This window comes from Pollicipes pollicipes, unplaced genomic scaffold, assembly GCF_011947565.3.
Source record: "Pollicipes pollicipes isolate AB1234 unplaced genomic scaffold, Ppol_2.1 Scaffold_7261;HRSCAF=8764_pilon_pilon_pilon, whole genome shotgun sequence".
NCBI classification, from domain to species: domain Eukaryota; kingdom Metazoa; phylum Arthropoda; class Thecostraca; order Pollicipedomorpha; family Pollicipedidae; genus Pollicipes; species Pollicipes pollicipes.
In genome coordinates, this window is record NW_023597054.1 from 12,221,156 (window position 1) to 12,244,589 (window position 23,434).

General features: G+C 54.3%; 1 protein-coding gene across 1 annotated transcript in view; it reads right to left on the minus strand.

Moving 5' to 3' along the window:
• LOC119113036 (uncharacterized) overlaps positions 1 to 13,424 on the minus strand; it is a 57,200-nt gene extending 43,776 nt beyond the window's left edge. Inside the window, 15 exon segments of the mRNA XM_037237356.1 lie at positions 841 to 1,027; positions 1,887 to 2,016; positions 2,949 to 3,058; positions 3,427 to 3,539; positions 3,945 to 4,070; positions 4,631 to 4,717; positions 4,909 to 5,032; positions 7,765 to 7,881; positions 8,459 to 8,604; positions 8,962 to 8,992; positions 9,040 to 9,204; positions 9,694 to 9,911; positions 10,502 to 10,691; positions 11,071 to 11,270; positions 13,415 to 13,424. Of these exon segments, the coding sequence (XP_037093251.1) occupies positions 841 to 1,027; positions 1,887 to 2,016; positions 2,949 to 3,058; positions 3,427 to 3,539; positions 3,945 to 4,070; positions 4,631 to 4,717; positions 4,909 to 5,032; positions 7,765 to 7,881; positions 8,459 to 8,604; positions 8,962 to 8,992; positions 9,040 to 9,204; positions 9,694 to 9,911; positions 10,502 to 10,691; positions 11,071 to 11,270; positions 13,415 to 13,424 (1,954 nt within the window).
• Between the last annotated feature and the right edge of the window lie 10,010 nt (positions 13,425 to 23,434).

Sequence of the window (23,434 nt, forward strand, 5' to 3'; positions counted from 1 at the left end):
GGGGGTGGGGCGGCGGGTCGGTCAGGCGACTTGGAGCGGCCGAGCTCGAGGGGCGGTAGACGACACCAGCTGCGCTATGTCACCCCTGCATCCTGAGTCCTCACAACGACTCGTCTCGGCAGGGCAGGCTGAGGTCATCCGTCATGCGTTGGCTCAAGAATCCCTGATGGGAACCCCGCCCGAGCGTCCGCACAAACTCCCGAATGAAAGGTCACTGTGGGGAGTAATGTTCGATAGCAGGGGTCACCAAGGTCAACGCAGCATTGTCCCACTACTCGTCTCTCCTCTTCCTTCCGTAGTCTTGAAAATGTCATTACTGGTCGAAAGAGGCCTAATTCAAACCAAGCCGCATTCAAAAAAGATGTGTGCACTTGAGAAGGAAATAAACGTGGCAATCAGTTAGCTTATTAAAGCCCTGCATTAGTTTTATCCAAATCAATGAAAATGCTAAGTTATTTTATGATACGATATCACAATGATATAGGCCGGCGTCAATCTCCGGATATTTCGCGCGGGGAGGTACGCGCGCCAGCTGACACATTTACCGTCGCGGCCGGTACCGATAGCGGTACCGCAGGCCGGAGCCGCCGCAGCCGGTACCGATAGCGGTCCCGCAAGCCGGAGTCGCCACAGCTGGTACCGACAGCGGTACCGCAGGCCGGCGGCCGCCGCAGCCGCTACCGGTAGCGGTGCCGCAGGCCGGCGGCCGCCGCAGCCGGTACCGGTAGCGGTGCCGCAGGCCGGAGCCGTCACAGCCGGTACCGGTAGCGGTACCGCAGGCCGGAGCCGCCGCAGCCGGTACCGGTAGCGGTGCCGCAGGCTAGGGGCCGCTGCACTCACCGGGCAGGCTGTACACCTGAGCTTCGCTGGTCGTCTTGTCCATGTGCAGGGTCAGCGTCAGGCTGGAGCCGGTGACCAGCCAGAGCTGGCACTGAACCTCGTCCCCGGGCTCCACCACGTCCGGACAGTCCAGCTCCACCTGGCCCACCTCTTCCCCCACCGTCACCGTGGTCGACTGGTACTTCGCCTGCGGTCAACGGTCACCGAAGTCGGCGCACATCGCACCCGCGTCGGCCGTCATTGCGGTCATTTAGAGAGGCGCCTGACGCACTGCCAGCTCGGCCGGCTGCGCACGCGACCGACTAGAGCAGATGTCTGTTAGAACCGTATTGGTCGTAGGGCTCGTCCATCTACACATACCAACGTCTTCAGAAGGCGCGTTACGTGCGCCTGAGGGCCCGCGTAGGCCAGATACATCTACCTGCCGCCGCGTCACGTGCACTGTGCATGCAAACAATGCGGCAAAGGAGCAGAACTGATAAGAGCCATCTAACTCCGGCCGAGTACTGGCCACCTCCATCTGTACATGCTCAGACTGTGGAATCGGAACATGTGAGAGGACCTGTGCCCAGATATCGCGACGAGCTCCTTCAGGCCCGGACGGGAGTTCTGCGAACGACAGCACTCAGCGCTCGTCTTCACAGGATACCGCCAGTTATTACACAACGCACACAGAATCTGGAACGGCGACGAGGCTGACCAGCCCGCATGAATCAGGCAGGCAGTGCAACTTACAACACAATGGTTCCGACATGCCAAATGTCAATAGGGATCAATGTGGGCCGTTTCTGAGAAGAATGATTGAATTGAAGCCATTCCACTATTACCGCTGTCTTTGATGGCAGGGAGAAGTAGCCATCCAAAGTCCCGCACTTGGAATCAATGTCCTGTAGGTGACGTTTTTTCATGACAGTGCGATAATGAATAGCATCGACTCTCTCATCGATTGCTGCAACGTGGCCTCAAAAACGCAGAAGCGTCCAGCGCGAGATTCGAATCGAGACGTTCTTCTCCGGCTGCCGCTGTGTTGCCGACTCTTGACCCACCTTGGCCACCTTTGGGACGTCGGTGAAGATGGCGGTGACCGTGTACGTGCCCGGCATGCTGTATTTGTAGGCGGCCGTCGTCGCCTCCATCGACGGCAGCGTGACGTCAGAGCCGTCACCGAAGTCGTACCTGGACACGGTCACGGGCGGTCACGGGCGGAGCCGGCCCTCGCAGCGGCAGCAGGCACGCGACAGCAGCAGCAAAGCCAATCAGTGGGCTCAGAACAGCGGCAAAACCAATCACAACAGCGGCACACGGGGCGCGATCCGCTCGTACTGATCACAATATCTGCTGCGCGTGAGATCTGTTGAGGCCAGGTATTCACAAATCGCGACCAGGGGAGATAGTTGGACGGTGGAGAACGTTCTCTGGCGCACGTCCGTCCACCTTGGAGATCATAGATAGCCGCGTGCTGCTGCTGCTTTGCACGCGTCTGCACGAGACGCTGCCGTTGTTTGCTGTCTCCGTGTCGTTACGTGGGTGAGTGAGTGTCGCTGAGGCGCCGCAGGATTGTCTCGGCCCCGCAGCCCGAGCCTTTGTTGTCTCCGTGTCGTTACGTGGGTGAGTGTCGCTGAGGCGCCGCAGGGTTGTCTCGGCCCTGCAGTCCGTGGCTTTGTTGTCTCCGTGCCGTTGCGTGGGTGAGTAAGTGTGGCTGAGACTTCGCAGCGTTGTCTCGGCCTTGCACTTTGCAGCCCGGGCATTTGTTGTCTCCGTGTCGTTACGTGGGTGGGTGTCGCTGAGGCACCGCAGGGTTGTCTCGGCTCTGCAGCCCGGGCCTTTGTTGTCTCCATGTCCTTGCATGGGAGAGTGATTGTCGCTGAGGCGCCACGGGGTTGTCTCCGTGTCGTTGCGTGCGTGAGTAGTGTCGCTGAGGCGCCGCAGGCTTGTCTCGGCCCTGCAGTCCGTGCCTTTGTTGTCTCCGTGCCGTTGCGTGGGAGAGTGAGTGTCGCTGAGGCGCCGCAGGGTGGTCTCCGTGTCGTTACGTGCGTGAGTGAGTGTCGCTGGGGCGCCGCAGGGTTGCCTCGGCCCTGCAGCCCGGGTCATGTCGGACAGAGACTCACGAGATGAGGACCTGCTCTCCGGCCTCCACGCCGGCCGTGAATGTGAACTCGGTGTCCACCGGCTGCATGGTGGTCTGCTCCGCCACGATTGAGGGCCCGGTTATCTCCGCCTGGGTGTGCACGTGTACAACACTCGTCAGCTACCGCCATGTTGGACAGGGGGTCACATTCAGAACGTGTCCACACTTCGGTTTTCTCCTATCGCGACCAAACTCAGAGCGCGCTCGCAACCCAGCACTGGCCAAGGTGTTCAATCGTAAAAACTCTTGGATATTTGTAGCACGGCACACGCTTGCCAGACATCGTTGTAAATCTGCCAAACCATTCACAGATCATTCCCAAGTCTCGCGCGCACAGCATGGCTCGCGGTGTCAGATAAAGCCCTGTTAAGGTCCTGTTCCGCGCTGGGGGATACATTCTGCGGCGCCTGTCTGGCCTCGGGGGGCGTCGTCTTGGACCCGGCCGCCGGCGTGCTCACCGTGCCCCCCGTGCGGTACACCTGGACGTAGTTATCGCTCCCGCCGCACGTTCCGCCGGCAGCGACGTCAGTGCACGGCACGTCGCAGTTGCTGGCGGCCACGCGCTCGATGCCTACCCACGAGCACGACGGGGGGGGGGGGGTCAGGGCAGCGCTCAAGCTCAGGGGGGGGGCAGCATCATGTCGCAGAGATCATGCCAGCACCAGCATAGCGGCAACCGATTCGTCTTCCTGATTGTGATACGAACAGCAACCAAATCTGTCAGATGAAGTGCAATTGGTGACGGAAGAAGATGAAATACTTCGGCTGGTACCAAGAGGACCGATGTTTCACGTTTAACTGTGATTGCCGGTGGTCGATGGTGTACGAGGAACATCAAAAGCAGCCAGTCCGGAGAAGGGGGCATCGATAATACCTTACCGTCATTCCCTGCGTAGATGTACTCGATCGACCATCGCATCACAGTCTCACACCACCGTTTCGCTGAGCAGACACGGGCGTGACGCGCTCTACTCACGCAGAACGTTGCTGCAGAAGCAGAACATGCCATTCTTCACGCCAGCGTACATGAATTTGAGCGTTTGGCAGCGGTGCTTGCACATTTCCGAGTTGACGCTGGAAGGATCGTAGTCGCCAGGCGACACTGAAAGGCAGACGGTGTCGCAGATGTCGGTACGCAGTCCACTCGCCTGCCAATGAGGTACGACCGGTGCCAAACTATCCGCAAAGGCCAGGCCCGCGGAACAATACGAAGCCCTGATCGGACCATCCGGGAATACCACACCGCACCTCAGGTGGCGATGGCTGTCCCCATCGCAACAAGGCTTTGATTGGGCCATCCGAGAATACCGCACCGCACCTCAGGCGGCGATGGCTGTCCCCATCGCAACAAGGCTTTGATTGGGCCATCCGAGAATACCACACCGCACCTCAGGCGGCGATGGCTGTCCCCAACACGCTTCAGCAATAGAGGCTGATGGCATTTCCTCTCATGATAGGATCGGACTGAAGAGATGCTGTGCTAGTTTGGTCGGTTTTCTCATTAAGCCAATCGAAATGTGCTGAGCTCCCACTTTCGGAGATGAAAATCTCACTGGTCTCTGCTGCAATGACGATCTCGAAAGGCCGTAACCCCAAAACGACGAAAATCAGAGCCACTTGTGCGACTAGGAAGCCAACGAATATCACCGGGGATAATCTTACCACTGAAGTCGGGGCCGAGTGGGTACGGGTCGTCGTTGAAGCAGGCACCTTCGGGGTCGATCTCCGGCACAACGGAGCTCACCAAATCTGCAACCAGCGACAAATGCGCTCAAAACATATGAATGAGTCCTCCTCATCTGAGGCTTTGGTTTATGTGACGCATGCTCTAAGCGACGATGGTGTTACTGCTATCCTACCGAAATCCCGCTTAGCAAAAAAGCAAGACCACGTGATCATCCCTGGATCAGTCAGGAGCGGCTCTCGATGCCTCGACTCACCGGGCTGCCACTGGCAGATGAACTTGTACGACTCCTGGCATTGGACGGGCGTGAGCAGTTGCAACCCGTTCGAGTTGGCCAGCACGGCACAGCCCTGGTCACCCGGCTCCGAGTCCCAGATGCCCTGCGGACACGGACCTGGGTCACTGCGCAGCTCGAGCGCGGCACAAACTCTCGCAGGGATTTTGGCGGTCAGAATGTTGAGTCAGACCACCAAAACACTTCACTGCAACGCGTGGTCGAGCTTGATCTGGGTGTTGATTTGCCGGAGTGTGGTTCGTCCTACTAGCACGGTTCTTTGGCACGTCCGACTCGGGCCGTTCAACTCCATGTTTCTGACTCAAGCAAGTTGGGGGAAGCTATAATGTCCGATGGCAAGCGGTTCGAAGCAAGCTGTCATTAAGATGCAAAACAAATTCTGGCTGTAACTGCGTTCATTGTCCCGCTGTTTTCTCTCGATTTATTTAATTTCCACGATCGATTTTTTGAGCGGTGGCCGTCTTTCATATCTGTATTGAGTATCACGGCACATGAAGCATCCCTCTAGCGGCACTCTGGGCGCTGAACCCAGCCGCCGCCACACGTCACCCTGCAGCCACCGCCACAAGTCACCCTGCAGTCACCGCCATACGTCACCCTGCAGCCGCCGCCACACGTCACCCTGCAGTCACCGCCACACGTCACCTTGCAGTCACCGCCACACGTCACCCTGCAGTCACCGCCACACGTCACCCTGCAGTCACCGCCACACGTCACCCTGCAGTCACCGCCACAAGTCACCCTGCAGCCGCCGCCACACGTCACCCTGCAGTCACCGCCACACGTCACCCTGCAGCCACCGCCATAAGTCAACCTGCAGCCGCCGCCACACGTCACCCTGCAGTCACCGCCACACGTCACCCTGCAGTCACCGCCACACGTCACCCTGCAGTCACCGCCACACGTCACCCTGCAGTCACCGCCACACGTCACCCTGCAGTCACCGCCACAAGTCACCCTGCAGCCACCGCCACACGTCACCCTGCAGTCACCGCCACACGTCACCCTGCAGTCACCGCCACACGTCACCCTGCAGCCGCCGCCACACGTCACCCTGCAGTCACCGCCACACGTCACCCTGCAGTCACCGCCACACGTCACCCTGCAGTCACCGCCACAAGTCACCCTGCAGCCGCCGCCACACGTCACCCTGCAGTCACCGCCACACGTCACCCTGCAGTCACCGCCACACGTCACCCTGCAGCCGCCGCCACACGTCACCCTGCAGTCACCGCCACACGTCACCCTGCAGTCACCGCCACAAGTCACCCTGCAGCCGCCGCCACACGTCACCCTGCAGTCACCGCCACACGTCACCCTGCAGCCACCGCCATAAGTCAACCTGCAGCCGCCGCCACACGTCACCCTGCAGCCGCCGCCACAAGTCACCCTGCAGCCGCCGCCACACGTCACCCTACAGCCGCCGCCACACGTCACCCTACAGCCGCCGCCACACGTCACCCTGCAGTCACTACCACACGTCACCCTACAGCCGCCGCCACACGTCACCCTGCAGCCGCCGCCACAAGTCACCCTGCAGCCGCCGCCACAAGTCACCCTGCAGCCGCCGCCACAAGTCACCCTGCAGCCGCCGCCACAAGTCACCCTGCAGCCGCCGCCACACGTCACCCTACAGCCGCCGCCACACGTCACCCTACAGCCGCCGCCACACGTCACCCTGCAGTCACTGCCACACGTCACCCTGCAGCCACCGCCACACGTCACCCTGCAGTCACTGCCACAAGTCACCCTGCAGCCGCCGCCACACGTCACCCTACAGCCACCGCCACACGGCACCCTGCAGCCACCGCCACACGTCACCCTGCAGCCGCCGCCACAAGTCACCCTGCAGCCGCCCGCCACACGTCACCCTGCAGCCGCCGCCACACGTCACCCTGCAGTCACCGCCACACGTCACCCTGCAGCCGCCGCCACACGTCACCCTGCAGCCACCGCCACAAGTCACCCTGCAGCCGCCGCCACACGTCACCCTGCAGCCGCCGCCACAAGTCAGCCTGCAGCCGCCGCCACAAGTCCCCCTGCAGCCGCCGCCACACGTCACTCTGCAGTCACCGCCACACGTCACCCTCCAGCCGCCGCCACACGTCACCCTACAGCCGCCGCCACACGTCACTCTGCAGTCACCGCCACACGTCACCCTGCAGTCACCGCCACACGTCACCCTACAGCCGCCGCCACACGTCACCCTACAGCCGCCGCCACACGTCACCCTGCAGCCGCCGCCACAAGTCACCCTGCAGCCGCCGCCACACGTCACCCTGCAGCCACCGCCACACGTCACCCTGCAGCCGCCGCCACACGTCACCATGCAGTCATCGCCACACGTCACCCTGCAGTCACTGCCACACGTCACCCTGCAGTCACCGCCACACGTCACCCTGCAGCCGCCGCCACACGTCACCCTGCAACCACCGCCACACGTCACCCTGCAGCCACCGCCACACGTCACCCTGCAGCCACCGCCACACGTCACCCTGCAGTCACCGCCACACGTCACCCTGCAGCCGCCGCCACACGTCACCATGCAGTCATCGCCACACGTCACCCTGCAGTCACTGCCACACGTCACCCTGCAGTCACCGCCACACGTCACCCTGCAGCCGCCGCCACACGTCACCCTGCAGCCACCGCCACACGTCACCCTGCAGCCACCGCCACACGTCACCCTGCAGCCACCGCCACACGTCACCCTGCAGTCACCGCCACACGTCACCCTGCAGCCGCCGCCACACGTCACCCTGCAGCCACCGCCACACGTCACCCGGTGCCCGGTGGAGGCCGGGCTGAACGTCTTACGTCTGCCGGGTTGGTCTCGTCCCAGTTCTCCCACATGCCGTTCAGGCTGTTGTGCTTGAGACCGATCAGCCACTGGTAGGATGGGTCGCTCCCCAGCACGGTGGAGGACAGCAGCCGCTGTGTGCGCAGCGCAGGGTCAGCTTTGCCGCACAGCGTCAAATGTCAGCCAGTTCAGAGACCAGGGACAGACGAGGGCGAGGGGAGGGGGACAGCGTAACCGCAACGTTTTGCTCAGGTGCGGATGAAAATAGTGCTGGAATCGTGCTAAAAAGTGTTAAGCTGAGTGCCGTGAGCTAGCCTCATGGCGAGAAGCACACCCGCTTTTGGCTTGCGCTCTAGCCCCGTAGGTGTTAAGCGGACTCCCGACTTTTTTGGACGCTTCGCGTAATATAGCGTGACCGAGGGAGCTCAGAGTTGCGTGATCTCATTTTTGGCCGGCTCCTGAAGGGATTCGCATTCGGCAGCAGTTCAGGTTCTCTAATGACCGTATCATACGCTGAAAACGTGACAAAGCATCAAATTTCCTCCAATCGATATTTTCAGGAGTTGAAAAACCGTTTTTTTCAAATCAATTGTCGTCCTTGGCCAATTGTAAACATCATTATGGCACAGCCACACCTGGTCTCTGGCACTTTTCACGCGTGAACAGGATGGTCCCGCTGATGCCCTCAGGCTGATTCCAGGCGCCACCTACCGCCGTGGTGTCTGTGTCGATGGCCGCCAGCGATGACGCCATTGTCCGACAGGCGGCGCTAGCGTCGTCGTAGTTTGCCACCGTGGGGTTATAGTGGTAGCAGCGGCCGCCGAGTTCCAGGAAGCCCGCAGGGCACTTATCCCAGCCTGCCAAGTGGAATGATGGGATCCTGAGTTGAGCCCGGTGGTGAGACCAACGCTTGCGTCAGCGTTACACGTAACACATCATATGGTCACATCATCGTACACATACACACCGTATATATATATATATATATATATATATATATATATATATATATATATATATATCATACACATCATTTAACACGGCAGGTGGCATCACATGAGAAGGAGTGCATGCATCAGAGTATCGAGTACGATGGATCTAATGGCACATAATGCACACATCATACAGACAAAAATCGGAGCGAAAGCCAGGTGGCTGGTTCCCTAGCCCGTTTCACCGGTTCTGCGGAGGCACTGGCCCTCACCAGCCCTCACCAGCTCTGTGCAGGCACATGTAGCCCTCGGCCTGGTCGGCGTTGCATGCGACGTCGGACATGGCAGCAGCTCACCAGCTCTGTGCAGGCACATGTAGCCCTCGGCCTGGTCAGCGTTGCACGTGACGTCGGACATGGCGGTGGCACGGAGGGTGCTGCAGCCGAGCTGATCGCCTGTGCCCTCCCCAGAAGACCAGGGCAGTAGACTCGGTGCCACGCCCTCGCCAGTGGTGAACATGTTGTTCTGTCGATCACAGCGACGTCAGATTATGTGGAAGAGTGTTCAGCCGCCTGTTCGCCCGCAGATTTGGGACCCGCTGTGATGTGCTCGTGCGTGATAAAGCAAACGAGACTTGAAATGCCAGAGTTGTATTTTCACAGTGAGCTGTTTCTGGAAGGGAGTTGTGTTTTCGTACTCAGTCCTGACTTATATCGTAATGATGGTTATTATGCACCCTAGCACTAATGGTCCTGGACCGAGACATGGCAATTGCGTGCTGGAGCTGTCGGACTCGGCCTGGGCGTTTGGCACCAAATGTCTTGACGGTCCGGCACAACCCCTAACGTATACTCAAAAGATAGTTACTACGAAATCTCCAGATGTTGACCGAATGTCTGACGTATTTTTTAAAACTTATCTGCGGCCTTCAGAAAAAGCAAGTTATTACGCTGTTTGAACTGCGGGTTCACCGGCCAGCCCCCTCAGGCTGGCCGATACGCTTACTACACTGACCTCCGCCTTGTCGGTGACGCCCATCCAGAGCGACACCTCCTTGTTCCTCCAGCTTTCGTAGCTGGAGAGCATGTTGTCGTCGCGGAGTTCGGCCAGGGTGGCGCCGACGGCGGCGCAGCGCTGCTGGGCCTCAGCCTGCGCCACCGCTTGCTCTTCCACCATGTAGAGACAGTCGGACGTCTCGCCGAACGAGAGGAACCCGGCCGGGCAGAGTGGCTCTGTGACGTGCAGAGCGATCAGGGCAGGGCAGCTTTGATCAGGGTAGGCCAGCTTAGGCAAGGTCAGGCGAGAGCGGGCTCTGTGACGTGCAGAGCGATCAGAGCAGGGCAGCTTTGATCAGGGTAGGCCAACTTAGGCAAGGTCAGGCGAGAGCGGGCTCTGTGACGTGCAGAGCGATCAGAGCAGGGCAGCTTTGATCAGGGTAGGCCAACTTAGGCAAGGTCAGGTGAGAGCGGGCTCTGTGACGTGCAGAGCGATCAGAGCAGTGCAGCTTTGATCAGGGTAGGCCAACTTAGGCAAGGTCAGGTGAGAGCAAACAATCGGACCAAGTAGTTCGGGTCAGGTTAGGTCAGGGTGGTGGAGCCAGCGGCACGAGACAACCGGTCCAGTGCCATCGCATTCCTCGACAAGCTCTCTGAATGGAATGTCAACACGTTCAAACACCACGTTCAACACGTTTAACACGTCTTTGAGCTGCGAAATACACTGCGGATTGCTCTAGACTGCCCAAGGTTGTTCGCTCGGAAGGGTTCCAAAACCACACAGGCGGCGGCTTTTGGAGGCAGAAGGAAGTGTCGACGCAACTCACGTGGCTTGTGGAGGCAGAAGTAGTACTTTCTGTCATCACAGTTTGCCACCACCAACTCTCCGTTGGTCTTCCTCTGGACGCAGGCACCGGACGGCTCGGCCTCGGTCACCGGGCCCCGCGAGCTGCCGCTGGGGAAGAAGTTGAAGAGCGGCTTGCTGCCGTCCGACACCATCCGGAAGTCACCCGGGCCCTGCGACAGACGGCAGAGTGGTGTACCGACGGTGGGTCGGGCCCGGCCTGTGCTGTCCACAAGGTTCGGTATTGCATCATCAGTCTCATCCGGTGTCAGAGTCCGTTTCAGCTAGGATTTTGACATTGTGGGCATGCTAACGACTTACATCACTGGTTTTGGTGACGTTACGCGCATCTGTCATAAATCAGATAGCGGGATGCTTCCGTTGTCATGCTATGGGTAGCCTCATTCCACCAAATATCTCAATGTATGACGAAAAGCGACGCTCTCTCGAGATGCACAGCGATGTTCGCGTCAGTACCGCACAGCAAACATATCCTCCAGTCGTCCTCTTCCACCGAGCAAACAGAAAACGGTCCGAGCGACGCAGCCTCACCAGCTCCTTCATGCCGACCCAGTGCTCGGCTTCGACGGCGTCAGTCGCTATATCGGCGAAGAGACCCGGCTCGCGCGGCTCGTACAGCACGGCGCTGAGCCTCTCACAGGCGGCGCGGGCCTCCTCGAATGTGGCCTGGTCCGGCGAGTCGCGCACGCAGCTGGAGCCGGTGCGCCGGAACTCGGACGGGCAGAATGAGTCTGGAGGGGGGCGGTAGGTAGATGTACCCGGCGGCCAGCGAGTGGGAGGAGCGCTCGTCACACCCCGCTTCAAGATCGTCTCTTGCTATGCATAAATACATAATTGATGGTGATGTCAGGAAAAGGGAGTGGGCCGTTCCCCTCCCCCTCCCCTTCTTCCAGGATTCCCTCGTCTATGCTATCGGCCGACTCAGAAATGACTCACAAACCTCCAGAATATTTGGTGTTGTCCAAACATGGCCAAGGCGTCTCATGGTGATCAAAAGACACCCGAGCTGTATGCTGGAAACACTGAGGAAAGCTCCATGGGACAGACACACCCGAGCTGCAGGCTGGAGACGCTGAGGAAACCTCCATGGAACTGGCAGCACTCAGAGACAAAACTGGAGTGACACCAGGGGCCCCAAGTTTCTGAAGCAACCAAAGGGATCGCTGGGCGGTCAGACTGCTCAGCGAGATTGTCGAGGTCACCAGGCCAGCGGTGCGTGCGACGGGTCTCTCTCTCACTGTGAGAAGCGCGGCCGGGCCGAGGCCCGAGCAGGAGCAGACAGACGGCGGCGAGCGCCGGCCAGGTGACGCCCCCACTGCGTCCGGCCATGGCGGCCGCTGGTGACGATCTGTCGACCTGGCGAGCCCGACCGCCGCCGCCGCCGGGCGACCGCCGCCAAGGCGACGGCCAGCGGCGCGGCCGGCCCGCCGCCGGCTGCGCGCCGGGGTAGGCGGCTGGGCTTCGGTTCGGGGGCCCGGGCGCTGGCGCGGAGGCCAGGCGCTGGGGTCGGACCAACGAGCTGTAGCCAGGGTCTGGCAGTGCTCGACGTTCATAAATCATAGTGTGGTGTGGAAAGCATCTAACCTCGCCGCTCGAGCGTTTATTGGCCTCTCTCCAGCTCTGGAACGTCTATGCCCAATGGGGCCCTCTAAGGGAGTGTTTCACGTTTGTATGGGGTTTTAAACTGAAATACCCATCTTGAAGACGATTCGAAGCAGTTCACAGCCCGCTGCTCTTAAGGTCTATACCCCTCTAGTTTCTGGGCTACACGCACGTGAAGCTGTGCAGACTGTTTCTGGGATAATAACACCATTCAAATCATGCCATTCCATTAGCAATGCGACGCCCAAGGCCAGAAAATACATTTTCGCTGGTGAACAGATAGCTGGTGCGCTGTGTAAGATACAGTATAAGACACCAGGAAGCTAATGCTAGCTGAAAAGAGAAAACACACCCTGTGACACTAGCATTGTTAGGCAGGGATCTAATTTGATACCAAATCTGAAATTCAGGAAAAAGCTCGCGTGAAAGCAACCATGGAATGAAATGAACCAAACCATGGAATGTCGCCGGGTCTATCAAGATGGCCAATCCATTTTACTCCCTCCATTTTACTCCCATTGTTTGCCGTTTAGTATTTTCCGTGTGCGGTGCTTTATCATTTAGCCCCATGGGACCCCATTGGCCAACCAAAAATGAGGAAAATATACGGAACGGAAACAGGCCGTTTTCGTATCAAAGTTTACGGGTTTGTTAATAGGCTTGTAAAGCGAAACGATAGAATCGCTCCTCTTTTTTCTAGGTTTCGTCCTGTGTAGCGGTTATTGGATACTCCTCTGAATAGTCTTTAAAAAGATGATATCTGAAGTCGATTGACATTGCGAGACGTAGAGTGCAGCCTGTACTGGTGAAACGTTCTCATTCTATTTGTCAACAGAGTCCGATAGGCAAAAGGAAAGGCTCATCAGTGCCGCAGGCTTCGAAAACACTTCGTCGCACATATTTCTAAGCAAGTATAGGCTTGTGAGAAGTGATCGGGTACAGGTGTGCTACAGATTAGAGGTGAACTGCTGTGCTCCAGATGTTCCGGCTCTGTCCAAATTACGTCACATACATTGGAATGTGATTTCTCATGCGTTGCGCGGTGGTATCTGAAATGCTTCGTAAATGGCCGTTATATGAAAACGTCGTGTTGCATAACTTCGCCGAGACCTCCTTCATATCCTTATGGTCCTTGCCACAGAGTGGAAGCGCGTTTCCAACGCAAACTACTAACAGTCGTTGCTGCGTCAGGAAAGTTCCCAGTCGTGCATTTTTTACACGGTCACTATGCCTTCGCAAGCAAACACGAGTCGAGCCACCTGCTGGCTCTCACCGCCAAACATGCCTGGAGGCATGGAAGCTCGCGACGCGGCCAACACGCCTCATGACGCTCCCCGGTGTCGATCAGGCAACTGGGAAACGTGCTCGGCGCTGAGGGCTCCCGCGTCCGGCGAAATCGTCCCTGCCTGACGCTCATATATCATTCAGCGCCCGCCGCCTGGCGACCCCGACACCAGGTACACAATGGCCATCGGGGCAAGCTGAGTAGGTGACTGCATGACTCTCTCTTCACGCAGGGACAGCCCAGAAGGAGAAGGAGTATGCTTTAGCCGCCTCTCCCAGCATTTTTTTTCTTTAGCCGCCTTTCCCAGCAGAAGCAGTTAAAATATGTGAAACCTATGCGTGTTCTGCGAAGCCTTCCGGAAATCCCTTATTCGTAGTTAAGAACATGCTGAGGAAGGCGTGACACGACCAGGCAAAAGGACGAAGGCACGCATGATCATCTTTTGCTTCGAACTTCAATGCGTTTGCTGCTTTCCGAGGGCGTCCAGGCCCACCTGAAGAGCAGCGAGGACGCAATATATATATATATATATATATATATATATATATATATATATATATATATATATATATATATGTATGTGTGTTTTGAGTTTTAAAGGACGAAAAATTGTGCACTACTGTTGGAAAACATCTTTTGGTACGGACAAAATAAATGAAGCATAATTATTTGAAGTAAGACGGAATCCTATTTCCATTTTCATACATGTAAGAAACACACATGAGAACATCACAAAGACTCAATGGGAATACTATTGTCACAATCACATCAGGGGTGCTCACCGCCCACCACCTAGCAGTTCAAGAGTTCCGCAAGAATTTGTCTGTCTGTTTAAGCCGGAGAGAGTTCGTTAATGAATATGCTTTCCCAAATTTGAAGGCGTATTCTGTCACTGCACGTTCGTAAAATGTCAGTGCTGTCTGTCAGTTGTTGTCGTGTCAATGTTATGTCGTGTTCCTGTCGCATGTGGTCCAAAGGTGCCCCGTCACGTAAATGCATTGTCAGGCGTCGTGAGAGTGTCTTGGTGGTCACACCAATGTAGTGTATGGGACGCAGTTTGCAGCCTTCGATGTTGCATTGGAATTGATGCACTACATTGGTGCATTTTAGTTTGTCGGGTTTGACTGGGCTGTTTCTCAAAAGAAAGTTTGATATTTTCTTATTACAATAGTAAATGACAATGCCTATTTTGTGGTCGTTTTTGCCTTCAACGCGTCGAGAGATAATTTCCCGTAAAGCTTTTTCGTCCTGTTTGTGGGCAGATGTCATTTGATTTTGATAATACAGTTTGACGGTTGGTTGGATGTCTTGCCTTGGTTTGCCGTCAAAGTGTCTTGTCATATGTCGTTGTGTCTTGTTTTCATCGTCAGACATCTGCCCACAAACAGGACGAAAAAGCTTTACGAGAAATTATCTCCCGACATGTTAAAGGCAAAAACGACCACAAAATAGACATTGTCATTTACTATTGTAATAAGAAAATATCGAACTTTTTTATGAGAAACAGCCCAGTCAAACCCGACAAACTAAAATGCACCAATGTAGTGTATCAATTCCAATGCAACATCGAAGGCCGCAAACTTCGTCCCATACACTACATTGGTGTGACCACAACGACACTCCCACGACGCCTGACAATGCACTTACGTGACGGGGCACCTTTGGACCACATGCGACAGGAACACGACATGACCTTGACACAACAACAACTGACATACAGCACTGACATTTTACGAACGTGCAGTGACAGAAGACGCCTTCAAATTTGGGAAAGCGTATTCATTAACGAACTCTCTCCGGCTTAAACAGACAGACAAATTCTTGCAGAACTCTTGAACTGCTAGGTGGTGGGCGGTGAGCACTTCTGATGTGATTGTGACAATAGTGTTCCCATTGTGTCTCTGTGATGTTCCCATTATGAGTGTTTCTTACATGTATGAAAATGAAAATAGGAATCCGTCTTACTTCAATTAGTTATGCTTCATTTATTTTCTCCGTACCAAAATATATATATATATATATATATATATATATATATATATATATATATATGTATATATATATATATATATATATATATATATGTATATATATATATATATATATATATATATATATATATATATACATATATATATATATATATATATATATATATATATATGTGTGTGTGTGCGTGCGTGTGTGTGTGTGTGTGTGTGTGTGTGTGTGTGTGTGTGTGTGTGTGTGTGTGTGTGTGTGTGTGTGTGTGTGTGTGTGTGTGTGTGTGTGTGCATATGAGCGTGTGTGACTATGCATGTATGCATGCAAAGAAACGATAGAAGCAAATTCATTTTGATGAATGGTTGGTTTCAAAGGATTTCTAAAGGTTTCACTGCGACTACGCGGAACTAGGAGGTCACAGAGGTATGTTGTACGGAGAAATTCTGCGAACAACTAATTCTCCAGGATTTTAGGCCTCATTTGTTGGTTGTTTAAGATGCGACTTGTTTAACTGCAGAGCACACAGCTGCCTGTTGGCACCACCTTCCCCGCGACATTGGCTGGGCACATGACTGACTCGATCTGAGCGTAGCTTGTCATCCCGTAGCGGAGGAGAAGAAACAGTCCTTCGGGCAGCGCTAGCCCAGATGTTGTTTGCAAGTACCTGGTCATCTGCCAAACTCGACTGACGAAATGGAACAGAACAAAATGGCATTGACAATAATGCTATTAAACGCGTGATTTCGGGTAATGGCATCTTGAGCAGATCAAGACGTAAAACCAACCACACGGTGTTGACGAAGATACAGCACACAAATACGATAATACCATAGCGCTGCACCATGCCATAGCGCTACCATAGCACTGCACTATCAACAATTCAGCCCGTCATTGACCGGGAAAACGTCATTGTCGCTCTTTCAAAACTTGTCTCGATTTCGACACGGTTTAAGCCTGGCGAGAAAAAAGGGACCGAATATAATACACCGGTATTTCGTTGATGATATTATCACCAACATTTACGCAAACGATTGGCGTGGTTTCACAGTGATCTGAAGTCCGTTCGTTTCGTCTGCTGAAGTAGCCGGGACTGGCCAGGCCCATAACCTGGCGGTCTGCAGGTAATGGGGTTTGGGAATGAGCGCGCGAACCTGACGCTAATGACCCACTGCCCGTTAAACTCATCAACTTGGTCACTCAGTGGCCTGCGAGAGGCACATCATAACCAATATTGGGGTGGCTTGGCTCTTGGTTCAGCCGCATACACTCGACTGAACCAAAAGATCCAAACGCCCAAACTTGGACGGCTCTACACAGGTTTAAAGAGCCCAACGAAACATTCACGTTTAGCAACGTACGACAGAACGATGAATGAAGCCCAATTCGAGTCGAATGTGCACTGACTTTTTTCTGATAATGGTAGGGCACTCGGAATAAGGTTGCCTTGGACAGGATCAAATACCATGAAAACGGACGACAAAGTGCTACGTCAGTGCTGCCACAGATAAAATCATGATCTGAGCCCATGTTGTAGATGGATATGAAATGTTTTGCAATTTGAGGGAAGTAGTCGACAACAAAAGAGGAGATATTGGTGACCTGGCGTTAATTCATGAGTAACCAATGCAGATCTCATACAAAAAGTCCGCTTCTTTTCGATAGGCGCATGCCATGAGCATATGCTTGGGTCGATTGCTACAAAAGGTACCACTTGAACTGTCATAATTCACCATCTCTGGGCTGACGTGACCCGAGTCTGTCATGCTACACATAAATGTGGTTCTTCCGCGCATCAAATCTCTAAACACGTTTCATGTTGGCGACATTCCAACACATCACGAATGCATTTTTTTCCTCGCCATTCCATCGGTGTGTATTAGCTTCGATGCTCATCCCCGTAGCTGCAAACAAATGTTTTTTTCAGCTTTCCACTGCTCCCTGTGGTATAAGCCTGTACGCCGCCGATTTCCAGATTTCCGTCACATTTTAAGGATCCGTGTCGCCACACCCGATTTTTCGTAATATGATTTGTGCACACTACAGCGTCCAGAGTGCAGCAGTCGCTTTTAGCTGGTCGCAGATGGTCCTTGGCAGTTACGAGGTACCTTTGGGCCCCCAATCCTTTGGCTCGTCAAGTATGTCTCCCAGCAGTCTCAAAGAATGCATGGCATGGCAAGCCCAGGCACGGAGGGGGCCTTTTGCAGTTTTAAAGGGCCTCTGGATATTTAAAGGGTCTCTGGATATTTATGAACCTTGGAATTCACAAGAGAGCCCTCACATGTGGGTATGATCTCCCTATTGACCCTCCCACATAGCTGTAAACGTAGGAGCCGAGATGATATGGGGACATGGCCTATCCGGTCACTTTGTTGTGAAGCCTCAATTTCCCCTTGTGGTGATGCTTAGAAACTATTTCCCCCAAGCATGGGTTGGCTACCACTTTTTGGAGGGTTCCTACGTCCATGGTTATGGCTCCGCTACTGTACCCATCTTAAACACGCCGTTGTAATGCAAAAAGACTAAGGAGTTTTTCTACCAGAGCTAGTGTTCTCTAGGTGGCAGCACCGACTGAGAAGCATGACAAGCACATACCGTCTTTATAGGTGGCAGCACAATCGCGAGTAGTGGCGGTTGTCGGACGCTTGGTGTGTATAGGAACAAACATCTTCTAGTTTATATGACATCCATACCGACATTAGCCTTGTCATCAATCATAGAAAATAGATACATTTCACAAGGCAGTTTTTGACATCACAGCTAAGTTTTGACACTGGATAAGTGACAACCAACTTCTAAGCCCGGGGGCGTGACTTATGCAATCAGGGCATCAAGACTTTTGATAATAGTTGGCAAAGAATGACATCGGCAGGTATTGCACCAAACTGGAAGCATGCCCAATATAAACACCTTTGCAAAGGTGTGGTCCATCTCCCAGGAAGCACCGACTATGCTCCAGTGGCTCTGCTTGTCCCGCAGCAAGCACCGTGCATCCTTATCGTTCATCGATGCACAATCCAACGGCATTCAAATGCATGGGATGTTTTAAAAGCATCGGACTTTTCACTGGTTCAGGTCATACATATTTTATAAGATGATGGGAGACATCAATCACGAACGCGCAACACTGTGGGTAATGCGTGCATCGGTCAGACAAAGCAAATGTCGCTAGAAACACGTGCTAAACAGAACTAACCCAGGTTGCACCTTGCCAAATCCCAAATTTCCCGCCTTTATGCAGAGGCATAGATGGGTTTATTCCCCCATGACATTGAATCACGTGACTGCCACGTGGCCGCAAGGCGTTATTAAGCGGCGAGCGAGCCCTGGTCCTACCACGGTTGTTTCTCACACAAGGCAAGCTTAGATTGTGGGAACTCCGCGTTTCTCAGACTGGCCGAATGCGGTCGTTCTGAGTGTGTTTAACGATTTCTTCTGACTTGTTTTGGCATGATGTGTCTTTTGGAAGAAGTGCGAAATGTACGTGATCACACATAGTGAGTTTTACCACGATTTGGGCCGCCAAGATCCTCAGAAAAAAAGGATCACAGACGGTCTAACGGGAATTCACGCCGGGATCGACTGGGCACGGTCGGCTGTGAGGGATTTCATCTCACTACACGCACATAGTACAGACCTCCAGAACAGACGATCCACGGCTTCGAATCAGCAGCCGGACGCGTCCTTAGCTCGTAACGTCCGCAATCATGCATCTACATGAGCGTCGTTTCGTACTCAGTTGAGGGGCTCCAGTTCCCCCCCCCCCCCCCTCCTCCTTCTCTCCTTCCCTTCCCTCCTTCCCTTCCTTCCCTCGAACTTCGAAAGTACAGTGGGTTCAACAATGAAGCTTGTGTGGAAATAGAGAACTAGTGTCAAAAAACTTGCTCGAAAATTGATCGCTCTTATCCGTTTTTCAAAACTGCACCTCTGTATCGACAAGCTTAAAATATAAAATTTTTGGCTTCTTCCTGTTGGCTTTTTCTATTTTCCACGATAGATATCTTAAGATCTTTGTGAGGCTGAAAACCCTTTTTAATCAGAATATCTTGCTTGCTCTGATGGAATAAAAACTAGAGATCTGCTGTCGTGGGAGCCGTTACTACAACACTCGCAGGTTTGAGGGCTAGATTGGTGTGTTGTGTACTATGTTTTGTGCACGGCTGCCTGGTGGCCTTGAAGGCCTCTGTCACGTTCCCGTCCAGGGTTTCGGTAGCTGTTTTTATTATCCGAACGGTTTCTGTTGAAAACATTCTTTGTCCCTGACAGCCTGTATCGCCGACTGCCCTTACCTCGCTCGATCCCATAAGGAACCAATTGACCCAGACTTGCACTTAGGGTTTTTGGGCTCAGACTCTGATTCAATGCTGCCTTAGGACTCGAAATCGGACTCGTGCAGTCTAAATGAGTAACTCGGAGTCAAGGTCTTAGGACTCGGAGCCGGTCTTCTGATCTGGAACGCGGAAAAGTGAACCTGGGGCTCAAAACTGAACTCAAACTCGATTCATCTGCTGTTTTTCGTTCAGGCTCATCTGCGCCAGGCCTTGCCGTCAAAACCAATGAGCAGCACACAGATTTGTGATGCACTGTTTATATAGCCTCCGGCTATAGTGATAAATAGTTAAAGAACAAGTAATGGACAAGAAAATCCTTCACCACATTTCGTCGTACTAAAAAAAATCACATACCGATAAATTATTCTACGTACAAGAAAACTCCATGGGGCGCATTGCCGTACTCCACGCTTCTTTGCACATGACATTTATCGTATTTCAGTGCTTCGTTTTCGCGATTATTTGCAGTTCGTACTACTTGCTGCCAGTCCGTAAAGCATGATCAAATGTGTGCCCACGTCCCTCCCCCCCCCCCCCCTCTTTAGATCCCTTGAAACCCCTCGGAACCGACGATAAGGGGTCCGATAGTCCCGAATGACCAATGGAGGTCACATTAAATGGCCCTAAAATACCAGCCAGAGGGCCCCTTGCACCGAGTCGGGCAAGGGGCACTCTGGGGCCCCTTGCCCGACTCGGGCAAGGGGCCCTAGAGTCCCACTGAGTCGATAAGGACCTCCACGTCGGTCATGCATCATCAGTGCCAAACAGACGGCTCCGCGTCGCTCTCAGCCCTAGGGGCCCATTTTCCAAGCAGGCACAAGGCCGGGGCTTGCAATTTTCATTGGTCGAGTCCCTGCAACAATGAGGCGCACTTGTGTCAGTCAGGGTCCACAGTGCATAACAGGGTATCCTATGTCGGTACGGGGTCCCAATTAAGCCAAGGAAACATTTGCTGAACAGAGGCATGGACGGGACCCCAAATGCCAGAGAGCCTCTAGCGCTGGTTGGGGCTCTTTAGCAATGCAAGTAGATAGGGCAGCTTATGATGAGGGTCCACAACAAAACGATGAAAGGGCCTTGTGGGGGCCCCCAGTACTGTTAGGGCCCCCAGTACTGTTAGGGCCCCCAGTACTGAACGGGGCGCCGTCCATCCAATTTCAGCCCAGGGCCCGTTTAGCCGAACTGGAGTCCCTGTGCCAGTTCTTGGACCACCTGAGTCGATAAGAAATATTGTTGCGTTAATGATGGCCACTGCGTCGATCCGGGGCCAACGTCACGGATAAGAGGGCGTCAGCGTCTGGGAGGGGACCAATGGATGAGGTGCCCTTAGAAAAAGACTTAGAAAACTTAGAAAAACGTACGTAGACGTACTTAGAAACGTACTTAGAAAAGGATAAGCGGTCATAAAAGTGTTCACTTGGGAGGATCGAAATGAGGTCAAATATGAAAAGGCCAGCCCGTGTTTGCTGAAAGACGTCATCATTTAGCAGAAGCGACCTGTGAAGCAACTTACAGAAAGCATGTTTTGAGCCGACGTGCTCACAACCCTGGGAGCAAGAGCAGCCGGGGAAGCTGTGTTCATAAGACCGAACGGCGTGGGCCGCTGTGGATAATATCAGGCGGTGGTGCCGGACACGCGCGAGCAGTCGTCGTGAAATAACGCTGCCGAGTCCTTCAAGATCAATTGGCACCGTCAGAAGATGAGACTGAGGCGTATATTTCACTTTTATGATTTTGAGAATGTCCTCTGGACAGATTAACAGCTTCAGCAAACCGAAACAGAGATTATGCCCGTACGTTTCCAGTTCCACCACCAAATTTTGGCGCCAGTTTACGGTGCTGTAAATGATAATCCATTCATATCTATCAATCAAGAAATGACACTAGTAACACATACGCCAGACTACCGTCTAAGCGTACGGCTAGATCTCCTAAAGTGTTAAAAACTTTCAGACGGGTCATCACTTTTGTCCGCCCATTGAACACCGCTTAGTGTTAGCCACTGGGCAGACGCTGCGCGGCCTATGGAGGCTGCAACCCCGGTCTCTGGGATTTTGTTTTCAAGGCTTATGAACGCGCATGTTTAAAGCTATGGCAACCAATTTTGCTCACTTCTCGTTACTGAATGAAGGTTGGACATTGCTTAGACGAGCAAGAGTTGGCCGTGTTAATGCACATCGTTTACTCCATTTCTATCTACGATCTACGTTCATGGGGTCCTCAATATCTCTGTACAGTCCAAAAACATTTCGGACAGTCTCAGAGTTTTATCTGTTTAGGAGCCCACCTGAACCTGTGTAAAATGAAAAGCACAGGTGGTTCATTACCTGGGGTCACTTCACACCCGCTCCTTTCCGTTTATGAACTTCATAATAGAACCAGAATTGCATCGTCCGGTAGCGTTTTGCTTCTCCTTCTTTTAAAGACGGCAAAAAAACTCGAGATTTAATGCACAATATCCGGTGTTTTGTCGGGGGGTAGGTCTTTTACCATCAGGGTACCTTGTCAACCCTGTGTCGCTTTCCCCTTCTTTTACCAACGCTCTGGCTGTGCCCCCGCATTGGGCATGCACGTTAATGCAACGCGCACTCAATTTCCTGATCGGTTCGACCAGTCTACAAATCTTCGTTTCATCACGAACAGCATGCAACGGCCTTTGCACTTGTCGGATCTTACGGATGCTGCGTGCAGCCTCGCGTGCCCCGCAAGCCTTCCGTGGCTGGGCTGGCAGCTGATTGGCCGAGTTCGAGACGAGAGTGGCCACACCTGCGCTGATTACCAACAAGTATCGCTCTGCCCGCGTGATCGGCTGGCCAGCAGCCACGGACAACGCCGCTCCGCCGGCGGTAGGCTCCGGGGCAGCGGCCGTGGCTGGCCAGCAGCTGCGGACAACGTCGCTCCGCCGGCGGTAGGCTTCGTGGCTGGCCAGCAGCCACGGACAACGCCGTTCCGCCAGCGGTAGGCTCCGGGGCAGCGGCCGTGGCTGGCCAGCAGCCACGGACAACGCCGCTCCGCTAGCGGTAGACTCCGGGGCAGCAGCCGTGGCGACGGCAGCACTCAGACTCTCCTGGGACCCGTACGGTGCAGCTTCAGCTCTGGACTCCATGGCAAAACGGCCTGGCGGTCTGATATGCAACGCTCCCGGCGGCAGTTGACGAGACGCGCCGTCGAAACGTACAGCACGCCCATCACGGTACGTAACCCCCACGTTCCTCGCGTCCTGACGGGGAAACGCACAGTACACCCATCACGGTACGTAGCCCGCACGTTCCTCACGTCCTTACGGGAAACGCACAGTACACCCATCACGGTACGTAACCCGCACGGTCCTCACGTCCTTACGGGAAACGCACAGTACACCTATCACGGTACGTAGCCCGCACGTTCCTCGCGTCCTGACGGGGAAACGCACAGTACACCCATCACGGTACGTAGCCCGCACGTTCCTCACGTCGTTACAGGAAACGCACAGTACACCCACCACGGTACGTAACCCGCACGGTCCTCGCGTCCTGACGGGAAACGCACAGTACACCCATCACGGTACGTAGCCCGCACGTTCCTCACGTCCTTACGGGAAACGCACAGTACACCTATCACGGTACGTAACCCGCACGGTCCTCACGTCCTTACGGGAAACGCACAGTACACCTATCACGGTACGTAACCCGCACGGTCCTCACGTCGTTACGGGAAA